The sequence below is a fragment of the Apaloderma vittatum genome, unplaced genomic scaffold, assembly GCF_000703405.1.
Source record: "Apaloderma vittatum isolate BGI_N311 unplaced genomic scaffold, ASM70340v1 scaffold17576, whole genome shotgun sequence".
Lineage (NCBI taxonomy): Eukaryota > Metazoa > Chordata > Aves > Trogoniformes > Trogonidae > Apaloderma > Apaloderma vittatum.
Window position 1 is genome coordinate 53705 of NW_009721432.1, and position 24650 is coordinate 78354.

The window sequence follows — 24650 nt, forward strand, 5'->3', positions numbered from 1 at the left end:
AAATGAATTAAAAATACAACTCCTAGTCCAGCCAGAATTTCAAGTCTAGAAAAAGAAGGGCTGTGAGAGCATTCATGAAGGCTGTAAATACCAGAGGTCCTCTGAAAGTGTTCGGCTACTCCTGGCTTTTATAATACAGCAGTAGGAAATAGGTCCTACATATTTTAAATACTGATTTCTGTATGAAGCTTTAGGACATATGTATCTGAAGAAATTTACTCAAAGTTCTCTCGGTATCTCCCTCTGTTAGATAAGCCTAACAATAATGAACTATCTCAAACACAAGGCACAAGGTTTAAATTGTATTTTTTATGTATTAAGAGATTCACCTCATGAAAAACAGTGAGTGCAAAGACATATTCTGTTGTAGTAATGCAATTGCTTAATGTCTAAATATATAATTTGTTAACAACTTCTGTATTTTTTTTAGATATTCGGTTTACAAAGATCCAGCAGGCTGGCTAGAAATTAACCCTACCAATGGTACCATTGGCACCACTGCTATCCTGGATCGGGAATCTCCTTACGTTCAGGACAACAAATACACGGCTCTCTTTCTGGCGATAGACAGTGGTGAGTAACTATTACAGATCATATTCATTAAAGTGTATGACTTTCTCCCCCGCTTGAAATTTTCTGTTCAGAAAAGTGCATGTGTACCCATGCTTCAGGACTTTGCTGGGCGGCCACCTAAACATGTTGAAGGTCATTGTAACAAATAGAAAATAGAAGAATTATCTTAAAACTTCAGACTTAGAACAGCTTGGATTTAACTTTATATCTCATACATTTATTCCTGCAGTAAGATCTTAATGCTAGATGCAAATAGTCTATGAACATTCTTGGAAACTCATAAATCATCTTTATCAGACTTAATTTCTTCATAATATTTGAGCAGTTAGTAAGCCTAAGGCACCTAAATACCAATAACAACTCATCCCTGATACGCTGAATTCTCTTCTAGTCAATACAATGACAATAGAAACGTAAGTTAAAACCCTTGTTAAAATGCAATATTTTTACATATTATGTGGATTAAAGTTCCTTCTGTCAAGTATAATAAAAATATAGTGAAAATTCAGTGAGTGACTTTGCAGTAGAGAAGGAGAAAATTCCAAACATTCCAAACCTCCAGAGCTAACAGCGCAAAATAAATAAAAGTTTTGTCTATAATATAGCAGCTAATGTGCTAACACTTTTTCACAGCTGCAGCTGCCTTAGCCCTGTTGATTAATGGCCAAATGGTCTTTTTAGGACAATAATTCTACATTTTTGTAACCATGTGACTCAGGGAACATTTGCAGGGCCTTCCTTTAAATGTAAAGGAAGAAAAATTCTGCTGAGATGACAATTTACTTATATATTCACATATTTTACTTATATATTCACATATTTTACTTATGTATTCACATATATTCCTTAGGAACTTTCTATTAAAAATGTATCACTAAACTTATTTCTGTCTTTTACTTGCTATTGGCTAAGGATTATTTACATGTATCTTAAAATCTGGTACACTAGGAAATGTCATCTTACAATGAAAGTAAAAATTCAGGATAATATGATTGAGGAGTTATCTAAAGGAAAAAAGTTGCATGTTTTTTAAAAATGGAGTTAAGTATCCTCAAAGAGAATACATGGAGCAAGAATCTGAATATTTCCAACTGTGGAAAACAGTCTGGATGAAATTGAATTTTGGGGTTTACCTTTATGCTGCACTTAGGGCAGTAGCACACATTGCTCATCTATTCTAAGCCCAGAATCTCACTGCCAGGTGACCCCTATTAATTCCCAGATTTTCTTCCATTCTGGAAAAACAAGAGAAGGGAAAGGTGTCTGTATGCTGAACAGCAGAGCAGGAGAAGATATTTGGTTTGAGTTAGGGAATAAGGATTCCTGTTCAGTTGAGGTACTGAGTCAGATCTAATTCAAGCGGCTGTTACTGGGTTTATGTGTAATTTTGCAGCACTGTTCACACAGGAGCTAATCTGCTCCAACATTATTGACTTCCTTGAATTAAATAATTACAAACCACATGTGTGCATTTATGGCTGTCATGCTAAGGTGTTAATAACGAACATTCAGGAGTATTGTACTGCTTTACTGTATGTAGCTCAGCCACATGTCAAAATGGCAACAAATAGCAGAACTTAAATAGCTGATACCAACCTTGTGGTCTGTATCTCCACTGGATTCATCACCAAACAGTCTGTGAAATGCGTTAAACTTAGATGAGGTTGGCAACCGGAAAAAATATCTGTTATTCTGTATGAATATGTAAGAGTGGGATTTTGAGGAGTTGAGAGGAGCAGGAGCTCGTCTGGAGCCCCAACCTCAGACTCAGTCATACACAGGTACCTTCCTCTGGTCCCACCTGGCAGAGCACGGTGCTGGTAAGCACTGTGTCACTTTGGGCAGGCCTGGGACAGACGGGCCAGCTTTGGGTCACACGCAATCCGTTTGTGGATCGATTGCCTCGATTTGCAGACAGAACGACGCTGTCTTTGCGTGCAGGTGCTGCCAGTCCAAAACCTCAATCTAGACTGTGTCTAAAGCAACCAAGGAAATTTATAACTGCTTTCAGCGGGTCAGTTTGGGGGTCTGCCTTGTCTCCTGCAGTTATGACTAGGATTGATATTATCCCTGGAATGTGTTCTTTCACTTATTTCCAGGGCGCTGATAATGCTAACTAGCCAGGCTGTGAAATCCACTTCATTTTTCTAGCCATCATAGCTAATGTCTGCCTTGAAAAGGGATATTACGTTAGATGACAAGCCAAATTGTGGTAGAATAATATGAAGTGAATACAGAATTCTTTCAAGACTTTAAAAGAAGGTTATGTTAACTTTAAAAGGGAAAAAAACCCCAGATTGAACACAACTGTGTGCATTCTTTCTAAAATAGCATTGTCCACAAACTGCAAATCTCTTTCTTCAGGTTAGTAAGTGTAGCCTCACTAATATTAGTGAATGTGGCTAGGTCTTTTATGTGAGAGGGCAGCCAAAGGCAGAATTAAGATCTGCCAAATGAGATAGGATGGTAAATTGGAAGTTGAGAGACATTTCCAACAGAGCAAGTCATTTGCTTGGGCTGACAGACTTGGGGCGAAAAGGAAGGAGAGTTAAAAAAAACCCCATAGTTAATCGAGATACTTTTTTCAAAAGCATTCGGTGTAGGTTATTACTCCCTTTGGGCTCTCATCTCTAAGTCAAATCTGAGATATGTTGGCGCATGCACTGAGAAAGTCTGAGCTGCCGTAGACTTTCCTTTTCTTGCCTGGGGAATACAGAAAAGCTCAGGTAATGTCCGCTGCAGCGTGACCTGGAACCCAACACAGCTCCGAGCCAGGCCCAGCACACACTGCTGCTCACACGGCTTCCTGCCCGAGCCAGCTCAGGCAGAGGCCGCATCGACGATGCCTCACCCCTCTGCCCCCAAGTTCACATTCTGACAGCAGCAGTGGGAGTTTCAGCAGTGCTGACATAGTTAATCGTTAGCACAGGGGATTGCAGACGTGACACTCGCCGTGGAATGGCATCCGTGAGTTTCACACTAATTTTTAACAGAATTTATAATCAGGCAAGGTTCTAAAATTGATAAAACCTTGGACCTTAGTCCTTGCTAAAGGACCTTAGACATACACTAAACTAGTAAAAAAATATTTTCTATTAGCGTTTATAGCGTATAAATTTCATATAATTACAGAAAAGATATTTTTGTGCCATTGTATTCTGTGATCGCTTCTTTTTCAAAATGATCTTACATTCACATGATACCTTGGATGAAGAGTGGAGACAGCTGAAATCCAAAATCTCAGTGATACGTTTTTCTTAGCCTTTCCCTGATGTTGGTAGAGAATCTGTCATTGGATTCAGCAGACACTGACTTCTGGGTATTACACGTTGGTGCAGGGGATGAGTGCCAGGGTATTCTTCTTGTTCATAAAATGTTGAAGATTCCTGTCAGAAGTAAAACCAGGAGCTTCATGCTTGGTAGTTCTTTATATAAATCCATCACATCTTCATAATTTTTCAGTAAATCACAAAACTATTCTTTACCAGTAGGGAGGTAGCCGTGAAAGGATCACAGGAAAGGGAGCCACTCCACTGCAGGAAATCATTTGTTTATGATGTTAGTTTTGAGCTTTGTGTTTTTTCAACATTATCATGTTAACTACAGAGAAAGGTAATTGAGTTTGAATTATGTTATTTCCGATCTAAACAGTTCCTGTGCCTTCCCAAACATATTTGAAGCAATACGTAAGAGCAATTTTGATGGACACTGCATTAATTTTATAGATAATAAAGTTTGACCTTTTATTGGGGGAAATTTCACTTTAAAAAGGACTTTTTTTGAGTGAATATCCTAATTTTCTCTGATTTCAGTGAAGGTCAAGGTAATTTCTTTAGAATTTAAAAACTTTTTTGTTACAAACTTGTGCAGACATAGAATCTCTTGTCTATTAAAGAAGAAATTAAACACTAGTAGGAAAAATCATGAGGCAGAGTTAACAAATTAAAGTGTCACGAACTGTGTTTAATCCAAGAATGAGCTCATAATGGGACAAAGTCAGGTTTATGCAAACTTGGAAACATCAATTCACAGAAGTGCCAATACTAGTGATAATTTTATTTCCTGAATTTAGCATTCTAATCACTAAAAGCAATGTAATATCATGAGCATATAGTGCAATTATTGGCCGCATATCTCTAAAAGAGACATATGTTGAATACAGACAAGAAATCATTTTAGTTTGAGAAATCTACTGGGAGCAGACCTTCAAAATTTGCTGTGTGACCATGTGGTAGAGTCATCCTACAGATGCTGTTATACGCTGGAGTATTTGGGATGACTATCATCAAGGAGAATTCTTGTATGTTTTTCTCATAAGGTCAGTCATGCTAAAAGCTTCCCTCTGTACTCTGAGAGTTTGAGGCACAATTTAGAAAAAGCAAGGAAGGAAAAAGAAATATGAGAAGTTTGAAGGTGAAGTTAAACACTATCTGGAAAATGTGTAAAATCTAAAAAAGATAAAGTTAATTTCTCCCTTTCCTTTAAGAGGGATGAATAATAAAATATATTCAGATTTACCTCAGTTATGCAATACCCTAGTTGATGTCCCCTTTGCATAACTTTTTCTATTTAGAAGAAAAACTTTGGTTACCTTTGTTCGCATGATACATGGAAAATCCACCTCTGCTGTTCGAGTCTGTCAGCTGCTGGTGACAAGCGGTGAAACTAATACCTGGTCTCACTGATGTGGTTGACCACAGTTACCAACTTCACATTCCTTGTGCCACCCTGGTGAAGTTCCTTCCTGCCAAAATAAGCCTGGTAGCGATGTGCTCCCACTGAGACAGATTCCCTCATCTAGTGTAAGTGAGCCACCTCCCTTCCCTGCTGTGCTCGTCTCCAGGGATCTACTGACACAAAACTGGGGACTACTACTGCAATGCTTCTACTACATTAAACACAGAGGAGGATAAATGCCATTAACAACGTGGCATCTCTTCCAGATGTTTAAGATACTCAAAGGTGGAGTTAAGGGTTCAAAATTTTAGCTGATTTAGCTTTAAATGCACTAGACCGCTGTAAGCACTGTTTCTTACAGCAATACTCCAACTGTTTTCATCGCCGTCCCCAGTGTGTGACATTACGAGCCTTTGCAGGGCAGCCCTGCACGGGCACAGGCAGGGTGTCCAACAGCAGGGCTGGGCTGCAGGACATAAGCTTCAGGAACTGTAACCTCTATGGAACGGCGTATACGTATTACATATGTACATAGGGCAACATAAAGGTTAAGAGATGTGGAAGAACATATAAAGGTTTGATTCTAGATCAGTGCGCTTTCAGTGTTTGCCCTGAGCTACACTGGCCAGTTTAAAACAAAACAAAAAACCAAGCAAACTCAAAAAACAACTCAGAAGTTGCTTCTATGACTGTGGCCAGTTGCATATGTATAAATTATCTGGCTGAGTGGCACTATTTCAATTTCCCAGTTGCACATGCAAAGCAAAATGAGGAAGTGAGTCAGGGTCTGGTTTTCACTTTTTTCTTTTGTTTCCGAGGACCAGCTGAACTACGTGCAAGCAATTCCAAATCTCATTTATTGTGTGAGTCTTGATACTCCTGATCATTAAAAAGAAAAGTTACCATTCTGTACTATGTATAATGAACAGTAACAGACAGCAGCTAGAAAAAAAATGAAGTTACAAAGAGATGTGTAACAATATGCAATTAGAACTCTTCCTTGCATGTATCTAACCTGTCTTCTTGCTTCATGACGTACATAATTAAATTACCACAGATTGATTCCACCTAAAATATGCTATTTTTTAAGAAATCAGTCAATTAGTTGCCATAGCAACCCAGTTAAGCCAGTTTTAGACCCCTTATCTTAATTGCTGTATTAATTGAGAAAAGAAAATAAATTGGATACTCATCCTTCTCTTGCCATTGTAAAGTTCAGTAAAATATGAATTGCACACAAAATATTGTTTTAATTTCTCATCACAGACTCATGATTAGAAAAAGAAATTAGAATGCTGAAAACAGTGTTTAAGACGGATGGCATATGTCAGCAGCAATTTGATATGCTGAAAGAGCTGTGCTCTTTAGAAATGTAATTACTCAAAAATAGGATCTGCATATATTATTTCAGTGAATGAATGAAGGATTGTAACTTTTAAAGACTATTTATTTTACAAATTTTGAAAAATAGATGTATGTCAATACATACAGAAAATGCATAGGAAATTACAACTCATGGGAAATTTGGGACCTCTTTTGTACAAAATGTCAGCATGTGGCATTTCTGAGACTGGTTTTTCAAATAGGTCAGATTCTGAGAAGAACACCCAAATCTTGGTATCTTCCTACTCTACTGATTCCATTTACGTTGGTTGAAGCACCAAGAGAGTTCAGCTTAAGCACAAAATGTAATGGAATATGTCTGTCTGAGGGGGATTTCTGCCCGCAGTGAGGGTACCTGCTGCCCAATCACCTCGTGTGCATACATTTTCTGATTAGAAAAACATTATATGGAAGGGGAAACGTGAGAGAGGAGACAGAAAAAATTGTTTAAATTTTCAGAGCAATGTGAAGCATCAAACGTTTTTTCTCACAGTCCATATTAGAAGTACAGTAATTTAAAGAGGAACGATATTACTGACCCTAACCATGTACTGCGGAGTCTGGCTGCATAGCTCCTTCCAAACAATTTGGAAACTTGTGCCACATTTTCTTCATTGTTTATTCTCCTCCTTTTTTCTGTATTTGCCTTTAGTCAAATATGAAGCTGAAAATAGAGAAATTGGTAAAATATCCATATCCAAGGAGAGTTGCTAGGCAGTCCAACATTTTACAGCTAGTTATACGGGAGTAAAATGAAGGGAATTCTGTAGGCATCATTGCAGTTCCAAACTGGCCTTGATATGACTATGAGTCAAATGTAGTTTATAGAAATTTTAAGAGATAAGGCTTTATTGATGATGGCTTAGAGAAAAAGGAATTGTGCCAGAAATTAGCAAATCCACTTTCTCAAAGGCTTTTTTTACCTGCTCAAATATGAAGAAAAATTGTTCTTACAATAACTGCTCACTCATTTTGTATCTGCGTAACTTTGTTAGCCAGCAAAAAAGTAGCAGCGCGAAGAAAAGTTGGAAATGAGTTTTCTACATTATGTTAAGTGATAGTGCAAGTGGATTAAAAACTGCTGATAAATTGTAAAACATAAATATTCCAGTAAAGTTTATATAAATGAAATTCCATGCTGTCTGCTTGAGAGGTGATCTATGTGGCAATGGGTATCTTACTGCTTGCTCTAGGAATTAAATGGCCTTGTAATTTCTGCATCAGGGCATAGAAAGGCATAGATAATATGTATTAATTTGATGGTCCTGGAAGCTTAATTTAATAAGAAGAAATGAGAACAGAAGTCTTTTTATCATTCCTAATGAGCATGTGGGAAGGAACACTTCATGCTCCATTCTTCCTAAAATCTGTTCTGGTTTCCAGCAGTACTCTGGCTTAGATCTGTATGGTAGCTGGGTTCTTCTAGAATGGTTCATTTTTCTTTTTGGGGAATTTGATAAATATTGCCAGAATCCAAGGTCTCTGATATTCTTTAAAAAAAAAAAAAGGTCTAATAGTTTAATTTAAATTCCTTATTTCATATTTGTTTCTAATTAGATTTTGTTATGTGAAGGTGTTTACATAAATATTCCTTTGCTGTGATGACCAAGACAAAAAACATTAGAGTTTTAAGTAGAGAAGATTTCTTGTGTTTAGCTTTTGATACAGTTAGGTGAACCTTTCTAAATGTAAGTGAAAACATGTGGTCTCATTGTTTCCCATTCTTAATACCTTTTGATTTGTGTGTCTGGCATTTTTCTTGTTAGTTGATTATTGATGCTTTGTTCCTTAGCTATGCCACTAAATAAATTATATTATTTTCAAGTAAAGTGACCTTCATCTGATTTAGGCAAAGGCTATTTTTCCATAGCATGTGGAAATGTACTTTTTTTTGTATTTGATAATCCTTGTTTTCCCTTGTGCGTCTTGTTCTGGTTTAGATAAAGTCAAATTTGGTGTCAACCTCAGAAAGAGAATCAAGAAGGTAAAATATTTCTCGAGGATTTTTCTGTTGGTTTTCACAAATTATATGATTTTTTTTTTTACTTGAAATATTCATATTAAATCCAATTTGTTTCTTTTATAATATCCTTTAAATCTTAAAATAAAAATACTTTAAATACCCAATTCTAAAAATAAAAAAAAGAAAAAGATAAATATATCTCAGTCATTCCAAAGAAGGATTTAAAAATTTCAGAACTCAGTGCAAGTAGAATGGACAACATCAGCTTAAGTCTTTGATTTTGGGTGGTCTCTTGACCAATTAATATGATTTTATGTTTTAAGCAGCAATGTTCAAGCAATTGTTTTACTTGGACTTGTTCTTAGGAATCTTCCAAATACTTTAAGGAATATGCATCTTCCTTTTCAGGGACAATCTAAGCTCTCTGTAACCACAAATGTTCAAGGCTGTTCTAAGTTCTGAATACGTTTTTGAATGCTTAGAAAATGTAACCACGATCATTTTGACTAATCTTGAGATTTGCTGTGAATTGGAAAGGGAAAGCTGGAAGAAAAAAGTTAAATCTTCATGACATTTTCTCTCTTTGAGATGCATTTAAACAACACTTCCATCTTGAAAATGTTCTACCAGCATAGAACGTGTTTCTGACCAACTTCTGTTGAGTACACACCAGCAATTTCCTGTAGGTGGATCGGTCCTTCTAACTGCCCTTGTTCTCAGCTGTGCTCACAGAAGAGAATAGAGCATCTAAATGTGGTAACTGTCGTGAATACAGCAAAGTGCCTAAATTGCTTCTCCCGCTATTGCTGTTGTTGACAGAGCTTGGTTGATGGAGAAAAAAACATGACTGAATGTGAAAATACCAGCTTGATGTGACTCAGATACCAGTGTAGTCAGTGTAGTGTCCCCAAGGCTTCCTTAGCATGAAGAGAAAAATACGTATGAACTCAAAGTGTTCCATGGAAGTCACCCTTAGAGTTAAAACGCATAAAAATAACTTTCATATTAATAATGTGAGGCTCCACAGTTATTAGCATCTACATTGACCATTTTAAAGCTTCTGTAGATGCGCCTGCAGAAGATACTGTAAGACATCGACACGTGACTGTGGACGTACTCATGCAGTGTGGATCTTTCTATCAGTCCTTTACGATGCTAACAGTAGGAAGACAAGAATAGGAGTGCAGTTGTGTCTGCATTGTGCAAAGAAATAGGTTGCTGTGTTTGCAGCCCTCAGTCACATGTGAGTTTTTCTTTGGATACCCTAAAAATTAATTTCTCAACTGTCACTGATTTTTTTTTAGGGATGTTTGGCTGGTTATTGTGGGAGACATACCAGAAAATCTCACCTTCTATATTTTTGATGTCATTTCAAATAAAGGAAAGCTGTTGGTTTTCAGTGTGAACTGATTAAGAATGTCATAATTCAGTTTCAAAACAGTCCAGATATGGTCTTTAATTTCACAGAGCACAGCTCAGCCATATTAGAAATCTGTACACAACGACATCACAGTTCTGTAGAAAAAAACTAGAAATTGGGACATGAAATGGCTCTTCATGTCCATAAAAATGTTATGCTCAGATTAAATGCATCATCAGCCATTCAACTATGTGATTGCTTGTTAGACATGCTATTTTATACAAGTCTTTATACTTAAGAGAAATGTCATCTTAGTCCATGGCCGTCATTGTGTGTAATTGGTATCTTTTAAGAAACTAACTACCTGATTGGCAGTCTCATTTGAGTAGTTAGATGTCTAAATGCCATCATTGTTCCTATGGGAACTTTTTGAACCAAAACTGAATGTCAATTTTTAAATTTCTTGGTCGTGTGTTTCTACAGACAGCTTATAATTTAAGATTTTACACTAACAATTCTAGTGTAATTGTGCATGGCTTTTCATTAAAATTCAAGTATACAGAAATATACAAAGTATCTGTTCCTATAATAATTTCTTTTGAAACTTCTTTTTTTTTTAACTAAAGGTAGTAACAGGGTCATTTATGCTGAGAACTCTAAAATCTAATTTAATAGCTACATCTTCTGGTAACAGTCCCTTGCTTTACAGATTCTAGTTCCCAGACAATAGACCCGATCATTCCATGGCAATCTCTGACTCATAAAATAGAACTACTTCTGTTATTCCAGTTTTCACTTGTTACATCTTACAACAGCAGTGGCTTCTTCCTAACTGAATGGTGCTATTAGAAGCTTTGTCTGCAGTCTGATGGCAAGAAACAAAGACGTTACCAGTCCTGATCCAATTGAAATAAATGTAACATAGAGTTCCAATTGCAGCACGTTCTAAGATACATCTGTACTTTAGAGTGTTGCTGATCAAAGTTCTAGTCCCACAGACCTTAACCAACTGGAAAGATACTACTCGCGTTTCGATCTCGTTGAAGATTATTTTTCAAGGTTCTCAGTCTTGCCTTAGATCACTAACATCAGGATTCGATGTGAGGCTTTCTCTTTCTTTCAGTATGAAGTCAGCCATCCTTCAGTCTCTGTTTTAGTAGCTTTTACCCATGTGAGTATTGCTATTTCATCCATATGTTTGTCATTGAATATCCACAGCTATGCCATATGGGAGCTTTAGCAGGAATTTGACTTATCTGTAGCCTCAATGGCTCTAAAGGCACCTAAAGGTTTACAGAGCTCAGCCACAGGAAGAATGGCCAGTTCAGCTCTGTGACAAAGATGAGAGCAGAGCTTGTTTGAAAACCTGCTCCCAAGGGCTGATGGACAGAGCCCTTTATGTCTTGGTTCACATATTAATTTGGCTTTCATCTGCAAGGTTTTACAAAACAAATTAAGAGAAGTTTTATTTCAGAATTAAAATATACTGCAGAAATCTTTCGTTTCAAAAGGAAAGCTGCTGGAGATCATGGGATCATGGGATTTATTTCAAATGCATAATTCTGTCAAATTCATAAAAGTCATATATTCCCAATGGATATGATGTGACCATTTTTCCTTGATTCATTTTTGTTGAATTTGTTACGACGCGTATTAACAAGCTTCAGCTTATGACCTTGACACTTGCTTATTTTTCTTTTGGAGATCTTCATAAACTACCAAAAGATTTTTTTAAAATCATTGTAAATAAATCAATCAGAGAATGTCATTGAAATGGACAGAAGCAATTTCCTTTCTCTCTATTTGTGCGTAATAGTTGACTGGCCCATAAACCATACAAAGAGAGTGAAACATTTGCATGGCAGAGAAAATGCAGCCATATCGGCGTTTGACAAAATAACAGTACATTCATAATGCTGTTAGCTTCTTAATTTCAAAAGGCAGATTTTAGTATTACTGACTTCAGAGAAAGATAAGAAGGGCAGTGCATAAGACATTATCAGTCCACTGTGGAAATAATGCATTCAAAATTAAAGACAGCAGTTTAATTAAGTGCATGAAAGGCTGACTTTTATGATCATATTTCAAATACTCAAAAGTCTTTTCATCCATTCTTCCGTATGACTTTACTTAATAATATATCAAGAACAAAAAATGTATTAGAGTCTTTCTGCAAATTCAATTAGTCCAATAAAAAGTGAAAAATAATTTCTTTTTCATTAAAAAGAGCTCAACCCTAACCCTTCTGATGACAAAGTGCAAGATGAGGATGGCAAGAAAACTAAAGGACTATGAAAATTCCGCCTTTGTTATGCATTTATGTGTGCATGAAACAGATGAAGTGTCACCATTAGTAACATTTGTTATTGAAAGGACTAATTGCATTCCGCTAGAGTTAGTAGTTTATCAGATCCAGACCACAGGGTATTTACTTCTCCCTTAGGATGCACTCACAGCATAGCAATAATTCCATAGTTTATCGGGCTGCTAGAGGAAGGATAATTATGCTAAAGCATATCTCTTTCAGCTCTAAACTTAAAACTACCATGACACCTTGCACTAGCGCTTTACAGGTTAAGTGCAACCTCTTGAATCCTTTCTGCCTGCTCAGGGTTTACAGCTAAGGGAAGCGCAGAGATCATAGATCTTGTGTACTAAGCCAAAAAATGAGTAACACAATCCCAAAGTGCAGCATTTCAAACGAGAAATTATTAAGTATGATATACAATGAAGGAAGTAATATGCATTTAGAAAACTTTAAGACCAGTTAAAATGGGATGGCAAAGGGATCCATAATGAGGTTTGGACTGAAAGCAGTAGGTTACTGGCTCAACCATGGCACACATCTGTAGTGAGTGAAAGCTCCTACCACTTGTCAGCTCCTCTCTGACCTCTGTGAAATGAGATGCTAGTCGCAGTCTGGCTCCCGTTACAAGCACTTCCAGCACCACAGCTGGTTTGTCAGTCACAGCCTTGGCACAAAGGCTTGTGGCAGTACCATGGTGAATAAACAACATCCTCACCTTTGAAGCTGTTTTTTTCAGGTCAAGGCAGGCTGGCAAATAATTCAAGAAAGCTTGAAACTCCACTGCTAACACAGGGTGGCTCTGGGTAAATAAAAGATCTCATTTTTCAGAGTTATATGTTGACAGGTTTCCCTCTGCTGAAATTACTAAATGTGGCCCTAAGGATTGTTGGGGAATGATCTGGTCCTATTCTGTTTATGGGCACCCACCATACAAATTCATTCCTCTCTGCTGTCACTTTTCCTCTTATTTGTCTTGTTCTTGGTACTTCTAATATTGTGCTCTCCATCTAGGGGTTGTTTCCTACTATGTTTCTCTCAGTATGTGTTTATGAGCAGATTCTTTTCAAGATGATCTATTCATATACTAATATCTTTAACTTCAAAATATTCCTCTCCCAGAGGTTTCCTTAGAATAATTATCCATACTGTAGAGATTCGGACAGGCTGCATCCTGAAAATACAGCAACGAATTTACAGTAGTGACTCAACAGGGTTTTTAAGCAATGATTTTTCAAATAACAGAGGTAAGAACGATAAAAACTATTTCCCTTTGCAAGCATGCAGGTACAAGTAAGAGTAAGTGGTTTTGGAAGTATGATTTAATAAACATATATTTGTTTTTCATATAGGTAACCCTCCTGCTACAGGTACAGGAACTTTACACATCACTTTGGAAGATGTAAATGACAACGTCCCATCCCTTTATCCAACACTTGCAAAAGTTTGTGACGATGCAAAGGATCTCAGGGTAGTGGTACTAGGAGCATCAGACAAAGACTTACATCCCAACACAGATCCATTCAAATTTGAATTGAGTAAGCAATCCAGCCCAGAAAAAATGTGGAGAATCACCAAGCTTAACAGTGAGTCTATCACCTATTTTTCTTACGCATTTAGTCCTCCCACATCCACATCCCGGTATGATCACCCTGAGGCTGTCTGTTATGTGAATTCAGGAGCAGTTGGGCATGAAAATCTTGCAGGACAGACCTGTTGCTGCTGCTTTATGCTGTGTTGTTTCTGCGTGGACCAGCCGCCTCCTGCGACATACTAAGCACTTGCCTGCAGTTTCTCTGAAATCTGAACTTTTTTTCCTCTTTACATAACGTTGATCAAACTTTTCTTTTTTTAGCTTTGCGTTAAAGAAATGCTACTAATGACTTACAGTTTTGCATGGCATTTGTTTGCATGAGATGCACAAAGCTTTGCTATAGGAGAGCATGAAACTTTTGAATGGGCTATAGCACACTCAGCTCAGTACCAGGGACCTGCTGTCACTCAGGTGGAGCAGATCATGGATCTTCAGGGCCTTTACTTCCCTTCACTGCCTTCTCAGTCCAACTGGGGAGGCTGTTAAGCAGATTTGCCTGTACTTCCTAGCAAGAAGGGGTTTTTAATTTAGCAAATAGATATATTCTTCCCTCTTGTGTTGCTTTGGAGATGACATGCCTTAGTATTTCATTAATTATATTAATTTCCACAGACAGATTCTGCCAAAAATTTGCCGACCAAATAATGTTTTTAAACAAAAGGGGCTCTTAAGAATCTTTCTTCTGGTGGGATTTGGAATAAGATTGCAATTAGCTCTTAACCCATGAAAGAATTTGTGTACTGCCTCTTCTTACCTCAAGTTCAGTTCTCTAATCTTTTCCTTAGAGTGTTCCCATTTTCTTCTTAATTTCCATGAGTAACCGTGGCATGTCTGACATTGTTTGCAGATTGCTTTTCCCTTCCAAAGAACCACTGTTTGGCTAATTGTCACCTTATCCTTTGCAGATACTCATGCTGAGGTCATCCTGCTTCAAAACCTGAAAAAGGCCAATTACAACATCCCAATCTCAGTGACAGATTCTGGAAAACCGCCTCTGACTAACAACACAGAACTGAAATTACAAGTGTGTTCCTGCAAGAAATCCAAAATGGACTGCAGTGCAACTGATGCTCTTCATATCAGCATGGCCCTTATCCTTCTTTCACTCTTCAGTTTATTTTGTAAGTCTTTTCCTGAATTGTAAGTAATTAAGTATTATTTAGCTGCTTATTTGTATGCTGCATAAGAAAACCTACCAAAGGAGAAGTTAAATTCACACACTGATATCATAATGCAGTAAGTTTAGGTGTTGGGTTTATTGTTTTTTGATTCCTAAGGAAGTAGCTGTAAGAAAGTGGGAGGTGAGAGTTTTCTTGGTCAAAAAATCGCATTGAATGCCTGGTTGTCAAATTAAGAAATAGAAGCAATAATTTTAAGAAGAATCAGAATTTAGAGCTAGCATATGATAAACTAAGAAATAGCAGCTGTAGTAGCAGATTTGTGAGACACTTTCTTTCATCTCTTCCCGCTTCAATTCAATTCAGAAACAAACAGGAGATTAAAGGTGTTCTTGTAACAATAACTGTTCTGGGACACCATGAAAATGGTAACTGCTTCAATCTATTCCTCTGGATAAAGTGCGCAAGCAACTGGAACACGGTGAACTTACTCGAGATTCTGGGCTTAGAGCCACCCAGATTTGATAATCAGATGGCCAGTCTGGGTTGGAGGGCAGAGGGAACCATTGCATAAAAGAAGCTTTGGCTGCTTCTAAGAAAGCTCTCTAAAAAGAGACTTACAAAATTCCTAATTTGAATTGGAAGGAGTAAAAAAAAAAAGAAAAAAAAAAAAGACCCCAGAAGGGCTGAAGAGTAGGAATTCAAAACCACAGAATCTCAACATCTAACCTAGATGTGTCCCTGGCTTGTCCTGTGACAGCCTCCAGGGAATTTTTTGATGCAGTATTAGTTTGGGTTCCTTATCTTTTAGAAAGGAATAGCTGTAGCCTATAACTGTGATAGTAGATCTGTTATTCAAAGATTATTACCCTCATCTTATGATAGTAAAATACATTGTATGGTGACTTAATACCTGAGCTATGGTGAAAGGCCTTATATTATTGATGAGACAAAATCTCTGTGAGGCAGAGTTAGAGGTCAAGGTAGACGTAGTTTACATATCTGAGGCTTGATGTATCCTTGAGTACACATCTTGTCAGTTGTTTTTTTCTCATATCACTTTTGTCCTAAAAGGTTAGCATGAAGGTCATTGTGAGAGAATTAGAACTAGCTAATATTTGTGATGCTCTTTGAAGATGAAAAGGACTATATAAATGCTAAATGTAAATTCACATTCTTTGTTCCAGTCAGTGATATCTGAATTATCTCCATTGGCTTTGGTTCAGTTGTTCTGGGTTTAGTCTGCTGGAACCAAACGCAGACTTCTGCTATTAAAAGTAATGTGTTAAAAATATTTGACAGTATGTTACACTATCATAATCAGTAATATATAAATACAGAGCCCACTAATTTAAATATATTCTTGTTACCACTTCATAAATGTTGCTGGTGCTATACTAGGCATGACTTACTTTCACCACTGAATTACTTTCTTATCTCACATGATTTGCACTTGAACTTTATTTACATGAATGCATCTTCTCAGAATACAATGAAGTAGAGAAAAGCTTTTTGCTTTGGAAAGTAATCATGTTGCTTTATTATGATCAGGCATTGGGATGCACTGCCCAGGGAAGTGTTGGAGTCACCATCTCTGGAGGTGTTTAAGGAAAGGCTGGAGGTGGCAGTTAGTGCCATGGTCTGGCCGTTGTGATGCTGTTGGGTCATAGGCTAGACTTGGTAATCTCAGAGGTCTTTTCCAGCCTCAGCAATTCTGTGATTCCAGCCCCCAAAGAAGTCTGATCATTTTCTTTACTTTGAATTATAAAAAGCAGGTCTAGACATTGGAAAGCTCTTCTTGAAATGCTCTTCCTGCAAGAGATCTTCTCCAGCTCAATGGTGGGCAGAATGGCAGCCCCTGGCATCTGAATGAGAAAGGGATTCCCTCTCCTACAATAAAAGAATAAATAGCACTAAACAGTCTTACAACTGTGAAACAATACAGACATGCCTAGAGCCTTTCTGCAACCTCACATTCGTTCAGAGTACTGTAATAAGTTGTAATTTTAAACAAAGAGGGGAGTAAGATTACACATATAATTTGCCAGCAGGATGATGTTCCAGTCTGTCATCTGAGCAATAAAAAACAAAGGGAAATAGTCAGTGAGTTGAAAGGATAGGAAAGAAAGATCTCCCTCTTGGGACAGCAGCTGTTTTATACATGGTTGTTGCGAGTGAGAGCATGAATTCTACAAATAGGCTTTAGCATACAGAGACCTAATCCTTGACACAGGATCACATTTTTTTGCTAAAATTTGCTACTGTTCTGTTGTGTGGTTTGAGTTCACCCAGTCACACAGAGTGGTATTCTGTGTCTGGTGTAGTTACCTAATCATGCTTATGCAAAGCCAGCAAGCATAACAACTTTCATAACCATTTACCTCAGGTGTAAATGACTACATGGAGACATAAAAGAATGAGGCCGGGAGCCAGTTAAAATAATGTGGTTCTGTATTTGAACTTCTCTAAAATGTGCTGGTATCATTACATTCCCAATTCATTTTCACACATAGTGTTTTTTATAACTGCGATTAGTTCCATTGCAATGTTTTGTATAGTCCAAATATTTATCAGAGTAATCAAAGATTACGATGCCATAAAAACAAAGAGAACTTTAGTGCTTATTGAACAGATGAAACATCCCATTTCTAGTGGCAAGTTATGGGTTTAATTTTTGCAAAAGCCCTTACGTGGCTCACTTTGCTCCCAATGTTTATGTTTTATGAGACTCTTGTTCCTAGGAGGTAAATCCTTCAGTCAAATGAACTTTGTTATTCATGCCAAAGTATTTCTTTTTGTATTTGACATCTGGTGTGAGGATAGATAGCCCTATGAAAGAGCTGCTCGTAGTAAAAATGCCCTGCATGAATCTCCTCCCCTTACAAAACATCTTGGTATTATCATTTAAATGGTGCAATTTTTATCTATACTTAGAATATGTGCCTCCTTTGTAAATCAGAGGAGAAGTCCTATGTGGTAGATTTCTGAAGTATCTGAGCATAGAACTGAAGAGCCTGATTAAAACTGTAACACATGCAAAAAGCAGCAGTTTCGCCTACTCTGTAGCTGCCCTACTGAGTTCAGTATATAGAAGAAGAATGGGACACAGACTGCAGAATTTCCCAGGAACCTTTCGTAAAGGTAGATGTACTTGGAACAAGAAACACTTAGGAGTTCTTGTCAGCCAAAAATGGAAAATACAAGATGCCGAAGTACATAGGCAGATTGCTGGTTTTCCACAACAAAACAGTAAGGTGTTTGGTGGAATTAAAAAGTGGTGAATACAAAGTTGATTGAAAAAAAGAGCATCGCTGCATATTTTGTACCTAACTTATTGCCACTGGGATCACTGAAGTCAAGCTGGCGATATGTACAGTGGACTTTACAAAGTTATAGTAGGTAATGTTAACAAATATTGTAAAGACTATTAAGTCTTATCTCTCATTAATGCACCATGTTTAAGGTGTCCATCACTAAGGCCGACATCGTCTTCAAGATGAAACCTTGTGCAGTGGTATCTTGTTCTCTGTCAGCTTTTCCTATCCACTACTGGAGACAAGACTGGACAAAGATATTGAGGTATAATTTAGGATTTAGTGATTTAGGCTGAGGAAAAAGAACAGAATAAAAAACAGATCTGGCGTCCTAGTCAGGGATATGGACAATGGAAACAAGTTACTTGAGGAAGAGAAAAAGTGGAAGAAAGAGAAGGTCTGTTAGGCAGCATGGCTGGTGCTGGGTCTGAGATTATCCTTATTGTCCCTCACTGTTCTGTCTCAGTCATCTCACGTTTGCAGCTGACACAGCTAAAATAGCTCCGTTCAAAATGGCTGTAACCAAAGTGATGTGCTCAACATTAGAATTATAAACAAGTTCCCTCTGGAAGTCTCCTCAACATTTTTAATAAAAGGGTATCTACAGTATTCTATAAAGATGAGGATGGAGAAAGAGGAAAAAATATCCCCCTTACCTACAAATCAGTAGCTGCTATTTCATTTAGGTATTGGTTGAGCAATACCGTAAGTGGAGAATAGCTGTCCTTGAAAATTTTGCTTAAGTATAATCAATTTCACAACAAATCATTTTAAATATATGTTTAACAAACATTTAACAGCAATCTAGTTTCAAGGTATATTGAGACTGGTAAAGCTGTTCTTTCTGTCCACTGGCACTGACATGGCAGAGTAAGTTTCCATGAGGAACTTGGTCAGAACGAGCCAAATCAAGGGCATACATCAAATAACTTCTAGGAATTAAGTTACATATAGGTGATCGGGTATCAAACCTCGACAATGAGAAAACAAAATAAGCTAAAAAAGTAAAAGATCAAGACAAATTTGTGTATGGTGTCATGATGAAGTCAGCAACAAAACCGATCCCAGGCCCTATGGGAGACTGGAAAAGAACTGCTCTAGCTGGCAGAACTAGGCTTTATAGCAATTACATATTGTTTATATTACTAGGCGATCCTGCTCTGGCTGGGGGGTTGGACTAGATGATCTCTAGAGGTCCCTTCCAACCCCAAACATTCTGTGATTATTACTTAAAGGAGCACTTGAATTTTGGACTTTTGATTTGACAGTAAGTATTTCACTTAATTGCATAATCATAGAATGATAATTGCATTTCATATTTTCTTTTATATTCTATCAACAAAGCAAACCAAGTTAGATTCAAATGTGTTGAAGGGACTAAGAGAGGAACCAAAGGTAGAATATTCATGTCCTGAACAAGCAGAATTCAGAGCAATTCCATTATGGGCTCAGACACATTAGCAATAATATTTTACTTAAATTTCCTTGTGAGAAAAATGCTGAAAAAAACAATCGGTATCCCAGTTGACTGTCAAACATCAATAAGAAATTTCTTTTTGTGAACCTGGGCCAGTGGACTGCAAACTTGTAAGTCGACTTGAGCTTAAATAAGTAAAGTATTCCATTATTATGAACAGAAAGTAAGATGAGACACTCGAGGGGAAAACACTGTTATGAAGAAATTAAATAAGCTGTAGGTCTCTACATTGAAATTAATTTGTTAAACTGAGGGTGAAAGGCCTCAGGTGTGCTGAAAAAACAGACACTTGCACAGATGTCTGTACTGCGATTGCAAAGAAGCCTTAGAGATACCCTTGAGTTTAACTTCCTATTAATTCCCATGAACTTTTCCTCGTTTAATGCCTGCTATCCCCCACCATAATGTTTTTCTGATTTGGGGAATGCAGCTACAGGGGCTTTTTTTTTTTCCTTGAAAATTATGTATTTGTTATTAAACCACTACAAAAATTTAAAATATATTAAACTGGTGAATTTTTGAATTTGCTGGAACACAGACAGACAGAGTTAAAACTGCAGTGTTATCTTTCACCTAGTTCATTTTTCAAAGCAGCAGAAACATCTGTTACTCTTGTATATCCTATGTTATTTGTGCAGGAACATCAAATGACTGAAGACTGAAGCAATGCATTCCCGAATGGCATAAGACTGAGACAAATCATAGCAGGTTGCAAATGGAAAAGACCTTTAAGGTCGTTGCTCTTTCCATTACAAGTGCAGGTTTGTTACCTGCAGATTCGCAGTTTTCAGCCTTTATTGCGAGTTACTTGGCTTAGTTCTAGACAATCAGGTAGTACTTTTTTCCAAGGCTCAACTGCTATTTAGTTTTTACAGCAGAATTTTGTTTTTTCTCAAGAAAAAAAAAAGTTCATCCCTGTTCCATTTAGTTCTGAAAAGGAAGATTCAGAGGAACCATTCCCAGTAGGTTAATTTGCTAAAAATAGTATTTTTTTTTTTTACTTTTTAGATTGTCTTAGCATGTTTTAGTATTCTATAGGAAATTTCTACTAAGTACTTCTACCCAAGTAATTGGAAATTACTGACATTTAGTGAGTTCCAGTGATATAAATCTCACTTCCTAAAGCCAATAATAACAGCAGCAATATCCACCATTATTTTAATACTTATTATTTTTGTTACCGATGCTTTCATCCACATTAACATTATTAGTGTTACTGCTAAAATATCAGTGAATATAGATGCTTTCTCAAATGTGTGTATGAGAAAAATACCATTGTTATTTGTCTCCTTAAAGATTTTGGTTGATTAGACTCTAGTAAGAAAAGGATGGGTTGGGGGGCGGGGAGGGGAAGAATTTTGTTTAAACTGAGACAGGCTTGATTTGAATCTCTCTTTTACCACAGACCTCTGTGTCCAGTCTTCTAATTTCTCGGCAGATGTCCTCAGTCCTGCAGTTTGTTGTGCAGTTGGCTTTGGGAGCCTACCTAAAGTTAATGGGGCTTGAAATGGCACAGAAGTCCATATGTATGTACATAATTGGAGACAGGATGTTTATATACCTAGTCGTATAGACATGACAAATAGAAATACCCTCAAATTGTACATCAGCATATTTAAAGTGTGCTTAATGAAATTACATTTTATTGAGTCAATTAGATGGGGAATGGCATTTTACGTACATTTTAAACCATCCAAACATGTTCCAGAAGTACAGACATGAAAAAATACGACACTTTAGAAGATGCATGTTTGGAATGCAAAAGAGGAAAATGTTACTAGCAAATCCAGCTCCTTCCCTAAGAGCTGTAATATCGTTCCTGATGGTCATTCTGCAGACATGAAATGAACATTTAAAGAGATTGCTTTGATAGACCATTCAGTGGTGTGAATTCAAATGAACATTTTATGTTTCATTTTCTCAGCAGTCACTGTTGATATACAATATGTTGTATTTCTTTCCTGAACAACCTCTTAAAGTCATATAAATATATAACTGCAGATAGTTATCATCTGAATTGTTCTGAAGTGGACTATGACTAAAAATTTGAACTGAATAAATGACCAGTTCAAATATCTTTTCTGTCCTTAGTGGCTGCTATACACCCTGGGACATTTTTTTAACTGTATCTGTCCCTGGATGTTTCCTCACTCGGTAACATCCAAACACCTCACAACGTGCCTTCTCGCAGACTTTTTGTTGTTCAGCTTCAGATGTGATATTAAAGATGAATGGGGGAGATTTGTTGTGCCTAAGGTTAGATGGTGTTTCTTTTGCTTCTCTACTAGACAGCTGATACAAAGGTCTTCAAAATGCAGTTGATGTTTTGAGTATCTCAGACTACCTCCTAAAGCCATACTTTACCCATGCACTTAACTTGTACACGTCACTGGTTAGTACTTACGTAAACTGTCATGCTTATGAGATTTTGAAAAATTTTGAAATAGTCAGGCTGATACCAACAAACATAGCCAAACCTGGGCCCTTTTCTAATTCGATTTTTCCTTTCCTGTGTCTGCTAAGCATACTACTTCCCTATCGTTTTTATTCTTTGTTAATAAGATTTTTTCAGATGATTCTTTTCATATTCCAAGCTGGGATTAGTGTACAAATCTGAATGTGTTTAGACTACTTATGACCATGTTCTACTTATCAAAAACTGGTAGCAAACTAAGCTATACTACTGTGGAAGATGAGATCTGATTGCTTAAGCAGTTATAGATTGCTTTAAAGGGTTGGCTAGCTGTTACATTTCATGCATTACATTTTCAGCACAAAAAGTTACGAGACTTGTTCAATTCTACTATTTCAAGTTTGTACTTATTTCACTTGCTGAATATTTTCAACCATTCAGCTCAATTTATCAGATTAGTGCATGAAAAATACACTTCCAGATTGCAGGCAGCAGCCTCTGCAGTTCTTTTGTTTTGAAAGAACTAGAAAAGAAAGGAAGCATTTATTTCTTATTGGTCAGATGAAGGTGACATTGTTTGGGCCAAATATCCAGCTAAAATTCATATAAATTGACAAATAATAATAATCTCAAACATTTTAGCTGCTTCACCCTAGAAACTGCCAGCAACCCCACTCCCAGTAAGATACATACCCCTGTGAACAGGAACTTTATTAGAAGAGGCTTTATTAGGTAAGTGTAGCCCTATGCTGGACTGGGTACGCCAGGTTTCTGAATTTCGAAGCAAACATAGCTGTCTTTTAGTTGACCTGAGGAACTTTCCTCTCAGATAGTGCTTCTTACATGCACGTACACTTTTCACTTTGTAAGAACAAGGAAAAGGTGAAGCAGAACCAAGGATTAAACAGTGAGAAAGGCCCTTGTCAGAAGTGAGAAGAGTAAGAGCATTTGGTGTAAATCAGCAATGTTTCAGACCCGCCAGTTAAATAAGTTAGCAGTGAGAGAGACACTCTGGGAAATATCACCTGTTAGTGTCAGACCCTTTGCAAATGACGTCAGCCCAAGCAACTTAGTCCCCTGTGCACGCTGATTAGTTTGGATTGGCATCTCTCTCCACTGTCTTGCCAGTTTTGGCCAATTGCTTAGCACATGCTGGCATTTTAACTCCTCAAGTTAAATATTGACATTGGTATATGAGAGCCTGCTGGAGCTGAGAGAAGAATTGTGAGACACTTGTTTCACAAAAGTAATATTAACACATACTGCATTTTTTCTGTCATTAAGAACTTTGAAATCATTTCCTCACATAAATGGGAAACAAATTATATAAAATGCAAATTTTCAGGATAAAAATCGCTTGCTTTTCTCTTCCTTATAAACTTTTCCACAATGTATTAGTCAACAGTAAGATCAATAATCTGCTCTACTCACAAGCATAGCTACTGCTATTCCTGATACTAAAACCGATTTTCCTAGTTGTAGGGATAAGGACACATAGCTTCTGTCTGAAAAGAGCTGTGTCAGTCTTTCAAATTCAGTGAGATTTGGGCTGAAAAGATTCACTTCTTTTTTTGAGAAGACAATACCAGGTCAGTCAAAAAACAATGACCACTAGATTTCAGCACTTTCAGCAAAGGCTGGGCAGTGCTTTGGACCACTGAAGAGGTCACAGAAGAGCATAGCTATTAAACGATTATTTTACAAAAAAATAGTGCAAAATATAATAATGTATAGGCATATGGTGCTAACACTGTGACACCATTGGTGTTGAAAACGACTCATGACAAATCAACCACTGCTGTACATGAAAACCATTTATGTTTTCTAAGTTCTACATGAAGGTTAAATTAATAACTGTGTGTCTAATTAATGTCCTTTTATAGACAGTAAATCCAGGAAAGAAGTACCTGGATGTTGATTAGCTGCCTAATCAGAAACATGGTTCTGATCTCTTCTACCATTTTCGCATTATCTCTTTAAAATTACTGAGGTTTTCATGAAGTCCATGATGTAATGTAGATTTTTAATTATGCAAAGATTATTGTAATATTTCTGATGAGAGGGTAATTGAAAGAAATCTGGAAGAAATGGAGCATACATGAGTTGAACTCTCTTCCCTACGTTAAATGAAAATTAAAGGAGGAATGCATCTCAGGTAAAGTTTTTTCCTGTACAGAGGGTCAGCATGAAACTCAGATGCCTTTGCTTTTTATGAGATTTTAACTGCAATGGAGGAAGCATAGCTGTGTAATGGGAGGGGTTGGTTTGAGTAATTCAAAGGCTTTGAGTTACTCCGTTTAAATCTGTTTCTTTAAAAAAAAGCGGGAATTAAGTTACTATTACGGAAACATGTTCAGAGAAACTAAGCCTGAAACAGGGAAAGCTGAATTGCCCTGGAAATGCAAAGCATTTTCTGAGATCGGAAGTCATTTTGCAAACAAGATTGTTTTTTGGCTGATTAGAAGGGTTCTGC

General features: G+C 37.1%; 1 protein-coding gene across 1 annotated transcript in view; it reads left to right on the forward strand.

Annotated features, from left to right (window-relative positions):
- CDH13 (cadherin 13) overlaps nt 1-24650 on the forward strand; it is a gene marked incomplete at its 5' end in the record, with an annotated part of 55593 nt that overhangs the window by 25071 nt on the left and 5872 nt on the right. The window contains 3 exons of the mRNA XM_009871398.1: nt 431-573; nt 13614-13847; nt 14761-14976. Of these exons, the coding sequence (XP_009869700.1) occupies nt 431-573; nt 13614-13847; nt 14761-14976 (593 nt within the window). The remainder of the gene's footprint in view (nt 1-430; nt 574-13613; nt 13848-14760; nt 14977-24650) is intronic.